At 37.1% G+C, this 12862-nt stretch overlaps 1 protein-coding gene and 1 pseudogene across 1 annotated transcript; one reads left to right on the top strand and one right to left on the bottom strand.

Annotated features, from left to right (window-relative positions):
* Positions 1-3275: 3275 nt before the first annotated feature.
* Positions 3276-6073, top strand: LOC147855311 (uncharacterized protein At4g18257-like). Its single transcript, XM_087330442.1, has 3 exons — positions 3276-3575; positions 4715-5032; positions 5238-6073. Exons 1-3 carry the CDS (start codon positions 3292-3294, stop codon positions 5440-5442), a joined length of 807 nt encoding a protein of 268 aa, XP_087186568.1. The 5' UTR covers positions 3276-3291; the 3' UTR covers positions 5443-6073.
* Positions 6074-7773: 1700 nt separating this feature from the next.
* LOC147855310 (uncharacterized) lies at positions 7774-10390 on the bottom strand (annotated as a pseudogene).
* Positions 10391-12862: the final 2472 nt, after the last annotated feature.

Raw genomic sequence — 12862 nt, 5'->3', positions numbered from 1 at the left:
GCATTCCACGAGATGTAGTCCTGGACTGAAAGCTGGTTAAATACTACATGTGCCTCGACAAGTGACCCACATTTAGCATATATATATCTACTAATGTATTTCCAATGAAATAATCTCTTTCAATAGCTTTTTGTACAATTTCCTTGTGAATTTCATCGCCTGCTAATGTAGCTCTAATGCTATGACATGCTTTCAGGCAGCAAACAAGTGTGACAATATTTGGCAGGATGCCCAATCTTTGAATTTGCTCAAAGAGGGAGAGATATCCATGTTCCACATATCCTGCAATCAATATATTCCATGAAATTGCATCTTTCACAAGAAGATCATTGAAAATTTCCTATGTTGTTGAGAGAAAACCACATTTGGCATACATATCACTAAGTTATTGGCAATGAAGGTCTTAGTCTGTAACCCTTTCTTCACAATATCGTCATATATTACACTACCTTGATTGATGCCTCTGGTATCACCACAAACTTTCAAATGAAAACAAGTACAAATGTATTTGGCAATATATAATGTGTTTGCATCTCCTTTATGAGGTTTAATGCTTCCTCACCATGCTCATGTTTTGCATAACCAGTGATTAGTGTAGCCCATAGGATCACATCTTTGATTGGCATGTTGTCAAAAGACTAAATTTCCGTTCCTCACTTCTATCATCAGTTAGTACCTTTATATCTTATTCACTTTCCTATAAGCTTGCAAAATGCATATAATCTTGTCTCAGAGAGACCAAGAAGCTAACCTAAATCCATGGGTGAGCTTTCCCTTTGAAGGCCAAAATCACTATCTCAGAGAGAAATTTGCCCACAATAAGTTATAGCATCTGGAGAAATACCATGAATTTGCATATGCTCCAAGCAAATCAATCTTCCTAATCATTTTCATGTTCAACATATCCAAATATATACATTGGATTCCCACAAACCTACATTTTGGATTGGATGCTTGTCAAACAATTCTTGTGCTTGTGTTAAGAAACCGTTTTTTGCATACATATCAACCAATATGTTGCCAATAACTGGGTGTTTGTCTACAAATGATGCCTTTTCGATCACACAATGTACATTTCTTTGCCCTTCTGAATGACGCCAATGTTGCTACAAGCCATCAAGCTACATGCATATGTGATGGTGTCAGGAGTAATACCTTCTAGCTACATTTGTTTAAAAATTTCCAATGCCCTTTCATAATGCTCATATTTCATGTAAAATGCAATGAGATTGTTCCACAAGCCTACATTCTTTTGTGGAATCACGTTGAAGACTTCTTGAGAATCTATGAATGAAATAATAACCCGATCTATCTCCAACAATCCCTTCTTTTTAAGCTGGATATGTAATTGTTTTCTTCTCTCTCCATTTCTTATTCTACTACATATCTTAAGACCATATGTGGATGTAATAGCATTAGGGGGAACACCCTCAAGTAGCATTTAATCAAAAGAAGTAGATTAAAGATTTAACCTATTTAGGTATTAGTTAAGCACTTAATCAACCAACCACACACAAGGAAATGAAAAAGTCTACAACTCTATTATCATACAAGTGGTTTAGGCCAATGAGGCTCTTCCAATAGGATGGAGCTTAAGTACTTAAGATGAATGTTAACAGCGTATATCCAAGATTAGGGAAGCGAGTCAAAGCTCAAGGAGGGAGATGGATAGATAGATAGATTCTATTATTATCTTTGGAGGTCAAATATGACCTATGAGACCAAAAATATTACATTTCACATAATACAGGTGAAAGTGAGAAGCAACTCTCGATGTTCAAGAACTTTACTAATGAATATTGCAATTGAGAGTGCACATTGTGGTTGTGAGAGGAATTCGTGCAAAGATTGGGTTTGGTCGAAGATGGGTTGAAAGCATGGTCGAATATGATCAACGGTAGAGCATTGTATCAAAGTGTGATACTTGAGTCTTGAACTTGTTTAGTGCAAAGTGTGCATAGTCGATCACTCTCCTCACTTGTGTCCCAATGTCCTGTCTCATATCGCAGTGTGTGTGAGGTAAGTCGCATGGAAGCAATGGTCCAAATGGAAGACAATGGGATGCGTTCTAAGTTCTAACATGTATCGATGTGTATAATTTCCTTGTTCCGTGAAGAATATGGTTTTGTAGTTAGGTGCAACATGTATAGTATAATATATGAATGATGAGTTTCCACATTTGTCTCATGTTATGATATATTGGCGTTGCAAAAAGGCCTCATTTATAGAGGAATCTATGCATCATGAAGTAAGTGTGTTGCATCTAGTAAACCATTATTCCATATCTTGTATCCAACTGGAACACAAAATTTTGCTTTTATGCCTCACTAAATGGGAAGTAATCATGTCTCAAGGAGGAGGGTGTATGACGTTTGTTTCTTAACTTGGAAAGAGAAAGAGAGAGAAGAATGGAAAATACATACCTCTGATCATGGATGGTGGCTGATCTTAAAACGTAGTTGGCAATCTAAATTGCCACCTGTAGCAAAGGTCTTCATTTGGAGAGTTTTGATTGGGGGTTTGCCTTTGGTATTAGCTCTAAAGCAACGTGGACTAATATCTCATCTCTTGAACTGAGAGGGATTTGGAATGTTTAGAATTTGTGGTTGGAAAAAGGCTCTATTTTTCGGCACTTGGGGCCTCTTTCAAAATGTTCCTCTACCTTAAGAGAGAGAGAGAGAGGGTTAACACGGTTGTAATGATGGTTGTAACATGAAAATTAATACAATTGTATGCTTCACGAAAGAGAGAGAGAAACATAGAAGATTGAGGGTTTACCCAAGAGTAATGACTCGCGAATCTACCTCTGGCAGAAGAGCTAATCTCTCAAAAGTATCGAGCCACAAGATTTGGTAAATCAATGCCGGATGACCATTTACGAAACACGTAAAATCCATATGTTACGCGAACAAGAGGCATCGAGAGATGTTAGATCGATGCCAGCACACACCCATCTCTTCTAATAGTGCGAGATAACTCATGAAACTCAAAACACAAGGGAAGAGGGGAGGGCATGTGGGCGATTAAGGAAAAGATGGATTGCAGGGATATGTATAATCCATATGTATATGCTGTATATGTATACATGTATAATGTATACATATGTATATGTATACCGTATATGTATACATGTATATGTATACCGTATATGTATACATGTATATGTATACCGTATATGTATACATGTATATGTATACCGTATATGTATACATGTATACACGTATATGTATATGTATATGTATCTGTGTATAAACAGAGATTTTGTGTGAAAGAAAGAAGAGAAGAGGAGCGATGGCGGAGGAGAAGGAACAGGGGTTTCCCGGGAGAGCGCAGCAGCGCATAGAGTCTTTAGGATGGCTCACCGAATCATCTGTCATGCCCAAGAAGCAGAGGATCATCGAAGGCGTTGGCGCTTCCTCCATCGTCGAGCTCCGCGCCCAGCTCTTCCGCTCCCAGGAAGATGCGAAACGTATCAAGGAAGGAGGTGGGATAGAACCTAAAGAAGCTCGATCCCACAGGAAGAAGATTGATTCCTTCTCCAAGAAGAATGTCGGGGTGGAAGAGCGAGCCAACAGGTAGGCCCCTTTTTTTTCTGGATAGAACCTATTTGAGACAGTTATCACATTTAGACAGTGCCTCTGTTGAAAGCTGAATTTTGATGTTATGTAAATGTTGACCACATGTCTCTATTTGTTTGGAGATTGATGGTCTTACTCAGTTTATGCTCGCTTGATTTGTGTTTAAAGACCATGAGAGATGTTCTCCTTAGACTCATCGACATATCTCTCTCCATACAAAATGACTGCGAAACATCTGAATGTCTTCTGTGAATTGGAAACTAGTGCAATGTCAGAATAGGTATAAACTTCATTCCCTCAGGAGAGTCAGAAATGAGCACAATATCATATATCCATTATGGCCCGATCTGTGCACATGCAATGGTATGTACAGATTTGTAAGGAATTCATTCGCATTCCAACAATATTACTTGTTCGCTAGGGCCAATTAATTCCTTGAACCTTGTACATGATACCATTTTGAGTAGGAATGGCCAAAATAAGATGCATGCACCCCGATGTGATTTTTTCTATGCATCACTCGTAAATACATATATAGTACTATATTGTCTATAATCCAACTTCCAATGGGTTTCAATTTGGACTGTAGAGGCATAGGGAAACTCTGCTCCTGAATGGAGGAGACATGCTAGAGCTTTGAAGCATCACGACGCCTCATAACTTTCCATGCGATGCTCTTTAAGAGTTTATAGAAGAATGATACATGCAAGAGTTTATAGGTGGCTGTGCTTCAAGGCATGAACTTGATTTAGGTTACTCTAGGTCAGAGGCCTGAGATCCGCATGCTTTATCTTTTTTTGTTGATGACAGTTGGATTGAGCTTGCTCTCCATAAGTTCTCAAATGAGATGAGAGTACAGGTTTTTATTGAAATTCTTTAAGGGTTTCTGGTATAGATTCTATTTTATCTTCTTTAGATTTAGGGTTTACAGGGGAAAAACTCAATTCCCTTTTCTCGTGCAGTTTGGTACAGATGCCAATGTTCTCTGGTCTCTGCATGAGCCTAGATCCTAGTACTGTATCGAATGTTTTTAAGTCCACAAAGAAACAATAGATTCTTCTCATCTGTACTCTGTCCTCTTTAATAAAAGTTCAAAATGAAAGCATTCAAAGGCTTACATCCAGAATTCTTTGCAGAGATAAGTTGCAGTTAAAAGCTGAAACTGATGGGTCTGCTAGCTATGCTGCCCTCGAGAAGAAAGCTCAACTTTACGAGAAGCTTGCGAGGGGTGAACTCTCTGATGAAGATGAGAGAGAAAGATACAATGTAGATTTCTTACGGAAAGGGTATCTGGAGGATGAATTCAAACAACTCGAGACTGAGGGAAGAGAGGAGAAATGTGAACTGAGGGAAGATGGGTCACCTGAAGTGTCAATTATTGATAGGCGAACTGGCATTGGTTGGAATACTGATAAAGTTGGAGGCATCACTCGAGAACACAAGCTCTTAGTAAGGTATGCAGTTTTCCCTCAGCAAATGTTGTGTTGCTTGACTAAACCCAAATGGCATCATGTTAAAAAAAGATGATTGCTACTTATATAGAAATTTCCATTTTTTTAGCCTTTTGAATTGACCTTCTCAATAACCTATGGTTTTGTGAGAAGTACAAATATGCATATACAGTGTCTAAGTTAAAAACTGTATTGCTGTGATATCTAGACAAGTCAATGAGGAAACCATTGAGGCAAGAGAGCAGACAATGATCTTGAAGGAACGTCGACAGATCCAAGCTCAGAAAAATAGAGAAAAGTTAAAGCAAGCATTTCTGAAGAAGAAGCTAGAAAAGCTGAAAGCAGCTGAATTAAAAGAAAGAGGATCCGAGAAACATGAGAGTAACTCAGGAACTATGGAACAAACTGGCTAATATTCTATTAAGTTACTATGATTGGAAACTCTTCCAGATTCTGGTGATTACTCAACCTTTCTTGATCAGCATAATCAAATGGGCATACCCACAAAATCCTCTAAACTTTCTGAGATTTGCCAAGAAGATAGTTTTCTGAAGTACATGCATGTGGTCTTCGGTATATCATATGAACAAGCAGACACTGTGAGCCATGAAACTGGTGGTGGTTGACAATGTGCTGGCATGAATTCATCCGAGAGGCCAGTGTAACATTGATTGGGGTGTATACTTGTTTTCCAATGTGAAGGCAAGTGTCATATATTGGGATGACTCATTTTGCAAGTGGGAACAACAATATACATGCAGATCTTTGGTAAAGTCCAATGTTCATTTTTAACAAGAGCAACGATTGGTGACCAAACCTTTCATACTCGTATTATTTGGATTAGCAAGATTAAAATACTTCCTTGTGGAGAATCTTAGGATTCGATGTCTGGATTTGTGAAGACTTTGCAAGATCTTGAAGCTCTAGGTCAATTACTGTTCCGGATTAGATTTATTTTTCTTTGTTAATACTTACTACTCCATTTCTTTAGACGTGGGGCTACTTGTATGAGCAACACACACTGAATGAAGAAATACTTTTAATAGTTGAGGGCGATGAATACTGGAAAATGTTTCATGGGAAGTAGATTATCAAGAAATTGGAGAATTTGTTATGAGATAAGAAATTTGTTCTGTCTTTCAAAAGAAGTTTAGTTCAACCTAATAGACTGATAATTGCCACTCCGAAACATAAGTTCCAAGTATGCTTTTATGGGCAAGGGATCAAGTAAATACGTTGATGCATTCCTGATCCGCTTTGGTCCGCTTCAGTTGTCCTCAAGTGTAAAATTGTATTGCAAACAACTTGAGAAACTTGAAATGAAGTACATTTGTGAATAACCGAGTAAAAATAGCCTTCGCTTTGAATATTATTTCCCTCATCTTTGAAACCGCGAGTTTGTCATTATTTTACATGATTCCTTCTTGTGCATCATAGGAAATTCAACTTCTGAGATGTATATGTTAGTTTTATTTAAAGAAAGATATACATTTTGCCTAAAAATAGCCTGAGCTTTGAATATTATTTCCTTCATCTTTGAAACTGTGAGTTTATCATTATTTTGCATGATTCCTTCTTGTGCATCATAGGAAATTCAACTTCTGATATGTATATATTAGTTCTGTCGAAAGAAAGATATACAAACTTGCCTGTTTATGTAAGGGCAAATATTTTGAAATGTTTATTTCATCTTTTTGGCCGTTGAAAATATATTGTACCGTGTTTCCATGAGTCTTAGTTCTAGGAGGATAAAGAGGTAACCCTAATCTAATTGAGATGAATCTAAGGTAATGACAACTTTTCATTGGTCATATATTATGCTTGTTGAGGTTTATGTCTTCCCTCTATCGCCCCTAGTAGGGTTTGAGCTCTTGACAATTAAGGAGCATCAGGGTGGAGTGGGCTACAAGTAGTAAAAGCCAAATTTATTGAAGCTAGACCATTACGCATCTTGGATAGTGTGGAAGACTTAACCATATTGCCACTCTTGCAAGGGGAAATTGTGTGTTGACATGAGAGGCTATGTTTCTCTATTTGATTGTTGCTATGTTAGTTCACACTTGATTTCCACTTGTTGCTTTTGCAATGACACTTCATTTCCAACTCGATTCACATTGGTCACCAAGACAAGTGTGAAATAGGATTGCCTTGTCTGTGCTTAATTAAATTGATTTTAAGAGACTTATATATCATCTTCCACTAATGAACATGACAATATTTAAGTGGTAAATCTACTTAAGCATTGAGGTTCCATGTTGCATTCATTATAATTTATATTGCTGTAGTTCTAACATTATATTGTGGTTTGTTTCCACCCCTCACACACTTACATTGCCATGATTAGATTTTGGGGACACTCTAATACATGACTTTCTTCATACTCTTAGGAAGCCTTGACTTTTGTAGCATTTAATATATGATATTGTAACTTTTACCCATTATTATAGCATTAGATTCCTAGATAATTTTAACATCCTATTTATGCAATATATGCCTCGATTTTGTCCATGGGGAAGGAAAGATTTTTTTTATAGTCCATGCCAATGTTGGGCAAAGTTTGTAGCCTCTACCGGAAATTTTCTTGCTTCTCATGAACCTAACCGGAATTTTAAAATTTTGGCCGGCCACGTTCCTACCAATGACAATGTCAACCGGAACATGTTGAAATTTTTTTTGGCCGCATAACCAAAAAAAATCTAATGCAATACCAAATCAAATCAATCACAAAATTTTGGAACCCAAAAACTAAAGATATATATTTACCAAAAAAATTTCTAACTTTATAAACATAATTCACTTTTCAAACCTTTGTAAAGTAGCATTAACAACATATTAGATCAAATTAGATGTAATATATAGAAAGTTCCAAAACAAAATCGATCACATTTATAAAGTTTTAATCTATATCTTCTATGAAGTCCTCGATCTCATCATCATGCTCATGAGAAGTTCCTGTAAAAATATGACGATATGCCTTGCTTTCTCGCCACAACAAAATGCTAGCATTGAAGTCATGTTCTTCTAGTTCAGGTCCTTCAATAGAGATTCGTATCAATGCATCAACCGCATTGTTTTTCAGCCTATTTCTAAACTTATTTTTTATTAGATTTAGGCGACTAAAGCCTCTCTCACATGCTGCTGTAGAAGCACATTGGATTAAACCTATCAATGCAATCTTTAGAAGTTCGGGTACCTTTTCTTTCCATACATCATTACAATTTATCATACCCCAAACATCTAAGAAATCTCTTCCAAGCCATTCCGTGGTAGCTTGCCTTTTGAAAATTGCATATTCATCATACAATTTATCATTATCAATTATGGGAGAAAACGCTTTCCCATCTACCATTTTTTGAATGCCATAAAAATTTCCAATTGTTTTCAACTCATTAAGACCCATAGTTTTTCGTGCTAAAATGCTTGTAGATCCGGTAGACATGTTCATTGGTGATAACATTTTCAATGCGCAAAGAGTTACCGGATCTTGAAGCCTCTTTTTTATTGTCTCTATTAATGCCTTAGAAAACAAAGTTTGGAATTGTATGGCTTCAATCAAGTCCTCACCATTAATACATCTATCCATGAGGATGCTTTTATACATATTACCTTTAATAGCATCTCTTAAAACTCAAAGCATTCCTTTTTCTCTACCATATTCTGGAATAATTGGATAATTATAGCTATCCTTCTCAAAACCATTTAGATCCATCATAACATGATGGAGAAATTGTTCTTCGATCTCCCCAATTGCTATCATAGCCAAACCTCCAATGCATGTCACATCCACATATTCCTTTTGGAATTCCATACTTAACGTTGACATGATCTTAAGTACATCTGCAAGAAAGTGAAGCATATACACTACTTTGAAGTTTCTTAAACTTAAGAATATATTGTATGCATCACTTTGCGATTGTAAAGTCTTCATCAAGGGTTCATACACATCACATACCCTCATGATAGCACCATGCCGACTAAGCCATCGTGTTTTCACAATCCCAAGAATATGCAAATGTGTGTATTCTAGTGCATCTTGCATCTTAGTTAATTCACCTTGGCGTAGTGAGCTCCTCGAGAAATGTGCAGCCACCCGATTCACAAGGGCATCTAACTGCTTACATGTTTCTTTGACTTCAATGTTCTTTGAAGCCTCTTGCACACACAAGTTTGTTCGATGTGCACAACAATGTAAGGAAGTCATAAATGGGTTATATGACTTCAATCTTGTAGCAACACCTGTAGACATACCTACCATAACAGATGCTCCATCACTTCCGAATCCCATCATTTTTCTAACATCTAAGTTCCACTTTTTTAACAATGCTAAAGTGCTTTCTATTATTGTGTTTGATGTACCATCCTCTACTTCAAGTAACCCCAAATAAGAGGTTCTTACTTGCCTTCCTTCCACAAATGTAGCATAAAGAATCAAGTTCTTGGTTACGCTTACATCGGTAGCTTCATCTACCATAAGCCCAAACCAAGGACTTTTCCTCAACCTATCATAGATCTCAACTTCAAGAGCCTTGCTAATGTGCAAGATAAAGCTTGCACAAGCCTTATTATCATTATACATTCGTGGAAGGCCTTCCACACCACATTCTCTTAACAATCGTAAGAGGCTTTCCAATTTTCTAAATGCTAAATCCTCTTTAGCTATAAAATATGCACATTTAAACAATTTTTCAATTGCTACATCCACACTTGCTTTTTTTTTGGATGCACATTTTTCAAGACCATTCTTGTCTCGTTCTTGTAACAAAATGGCATCTTGATGGGCCACACTTCTTGCATGTTCTTCTAATGCGGAAGTCTTAAAGTTTTTGGCACCTGTTTTGCCAAATGAAGACTTACTATGAGGATCACTCCTACAATAACTACACCATAAAAGATCAGTTTCTAAATCCTCTTGAAGCCACTTAAATTTAGTAAGCCAATCTTCTTGAAATTTTAGTTTGGCCTTACTAATTCTATTCATCTCATGAAGTAATTCTTCAAAGTGTTGATGGTCCTTTATAGGCTCTTCTAGAGACACATCTTCTTTAGATGGCAAGTTTTTCCTAAAGCCGGGCATTGTAAAGAGGCTAATTTGCTTTCCTTTGCCTTTCATATTTTTGTTTTGGGACATACTGTAAGTCTGTAACAATAATGCAGAGAATGTTTGACTAACATAATATAAGAAGGCGAAACCTACATACACAATCCATGTTTCTAAAAAGGATTAAAAATTATGCTAAACATAGGAGCCTCAAGCGACCAACTCAATCTACTGGACTTTACATTTCATAGATTCACATCCATGATCTTCCCTCACGCTAAAGTTGGGCTTATTACTTATCGCCCCACCTTAACCTTAATCATAACTACTGATATTAATGAGATCCATACATCTATGCAATGACTAAACTTTCTTAGTAATCTAGTGAAAAATCTGTCTTTTTATCATACATACTAGATTTAAGCATATTATAAGTATGGGTTGTTCATCTTCAAAGTCGTTAGGAAGAAAGAGGAGAGGAACAGAGTACTTTGTTCCACAAAAAGCCATTACTAATGGTACTAGTACTACTACTAACTCTAGTAATGTTATGAATAAAAGCTGGTATGCCCCTGTTTCAAGAACTGTATCAGAACCCATAAATTATCATCATATTGAAGAAGAAGATGAAGAAAAAGAAGAAGAAAGTGAGAGAAACAGAGTGAAAGACAGGCATCATGTCGTTCCCCTTGCTTCTAGATCAAGCTATGGTTTTCTCAAGCTCAGTGACAAAAAGGATGATTTGGGCCACATTTATAATAACCTCAAATCATTCAGAATAGAGCTTAATCCGACCATTGAAGAAGAACAAGAGGAAGAGCAAGAAGGTATGGGTCACCCTGATCAACATAGCATTCATGCTGATAATGGTGTAGATCAATTGGAAACTATTAATGCATGGGAGCTAATGGAAGGATTAGATGATGATGATGATGATATTGATGATGGTCATGGTCATTGGGATGGTCATGGTCTTGGTCTTGGTCAAGAAGGAGGAAAGCCTCTAAATATAGAAAGGTCTTTATGTTTTAATAGGATCCATGATCTGGAATCTTGCTTTGATCGAGAGGCTAATTCACCTCTATGGAAACCTTATAATGACTTCACAAGACAAAAACCTAAAATGCAGCATCCTCACCATCAACATAGGAGGTTCAAATCTTGTGAAGGCCTTGATGTAATGCTAGAAGAAGAAGAAGAAGAAGAAGAAGAAGAAGAAGAAGAAGAAGAAGAAGAAGAAGAGAAGGAACAATATGATTGTTATTCTTACATGAAAAAACCTATGAAGTCTACTACCATATATACAACAATGGGGATTTAATTTCTTCATTTTTGCACAAAAATAGAGCTTTTATTAGCCATGCATAAAGACCTCAACATGCAATATAATTATGAAAGAATTAGATAATTGAATGTTTTATTATAGCTCATCTCCAACAATAATGAGCACAACCTCAAGAGACAAGACATTGTTTAGCTAGAGGAAAGCCAAAATACATACCTCATAAGAAAAATGAGCAAAATCCATACCTGAGAGTGGTGGTTTGTGCATAGGGAAGAACAAGTAGGGAGCAGTGACCAGGGAACAAGGAGTATCGATCAAAGAGTAGAGACCAAGGAATAGGGAGCAGGGAACGGGAAGCAACAATAGGGATAAGCAAATAGCGACTGTGAGCAGCGAACAGGGATCAAGAAACGTAAGGTCTCGAGTCTCGACTCTTGACTCTCAGGAGGGAAGAAAGGGGGAAAGAGGGGGAAAGAGGGGGAAAGTTAAAACTATATTTTTGTTATATATACATACCTATATTTTTAAAAAACTATATAACTAGCCGGTTGAAAAAATATCAACCGGCTAGATTCCTGTTGGTAGGATAACCTGGCCGGAATCAATTCCGACATTCCCCCACCTTGGCCGGCAAAAGTCCCAATGCAACCGGAAGGTTGACACTGTTCCTGGGACTTTGCCCAACACTGGTCCATGCATCAAGAGAAGAATATAGAAAGCATAGAAGTCCAAGAATTGAAAGAACGTGAATGTCAATCAAAGAACATTGTCATCCGTGGGATTAAAGAGGAGAGTATGTATGGAAACACCCGCATCCCTCGGAAAGGCCATTGGTGAATTTTTTAGCATGCATTATGGGATGTCAGATGTGAATATATATGGGGCACACCGAGTTGGGAAACATGGTGTTACTTGCTTCGGAGAAAGGCCTATTGTATGCACAATGACAGATGATGCAAAGTGGCGGATCATACTCGAAAATAGTTGGGTATACCTCAAAGGTACGCAATGCTTTATGAGTGAAGATCGTACTATCTCACAACAAAATGCTCGTCGTAAAGCATATGAAGAAGAAAAATAAGGTTAAGGATGTGCCTAAAAATGGGAATGTAAGCAAATAGGGACAGATGAGCTATGAGACTAACCCACGCCTTTTACGACTATGCTTTTGGAATTACAATGGATACCCATGGAATGCGGGATTTAGCATAGAGGAGTTCCCCAATGACTTAGATATCACAATTCTTGTTGAAACATGGGAGCATGATACTCAAAGGATTCAATGTTTAGGAAACTATAATGTACACTCTTTGATATGGGAGAAAAATCCAAGACAAAGAAGAGGACAAGGAGGGGTGGCATGTTTGATTAAGAAGGAAATAGAGAAATATGTGTCAATCATAAAAAATGATGAACATAAATGCTACATATGGCTCAAAATAAAAACACCTAATGATTTTCCTACTTTTGTAGTTGGATGTTACATTCCTTATCAAGATTCTAACTTTTA

This window comes from Azolla caroliniana, unplaced genomic scaffold (genome assembly GCF_043228905.1).
Source record: "Azolla caroliniana isolate FFs.n. ecotype wild unplaced genomic scaffold, voAzoCaro1.0.p SCAF_14, whole genome shotgun sequence".
NCBI classification, from domain to species: domain Eukaryota; kingdom Viridiplantae; phylum Streptophyta; class Polypodiopsida; order Salviniales; family Salviniaceae; genus Azolla; species Azolla caroliniana.
The sequence above is the reverse complement of the archived record's forward strand: the minus strand, read 5'-3'. Positions and strand labels throughout refer to the sequence as shown.

Bases quoted from the DNA above. Each gene is read 5' to 3' on its own strand.
- LOC147855311 (XM_087330442.1), top strand. From the start codon at position 3,292: ATGGCGGAGGAGAAGGAACAGGGGTTTCCCGGGAGAGCGCAGCAGCGC. The intron at 3,576-4,714 runs GTAGGCCCCTTT...AATTCTTTGCAG, and splicing joins GTGGAAGAGCGAGCCAACAG to AGATAAGTTGCAGTTAAAAG. The intron at 5,033-5,237 runs GTATGCAGTTTT...TGTGATATCTAG, and splicing joins GAACACAAGCTCTTAGTAAG to ACAAGTCAATGAGGAAACCA.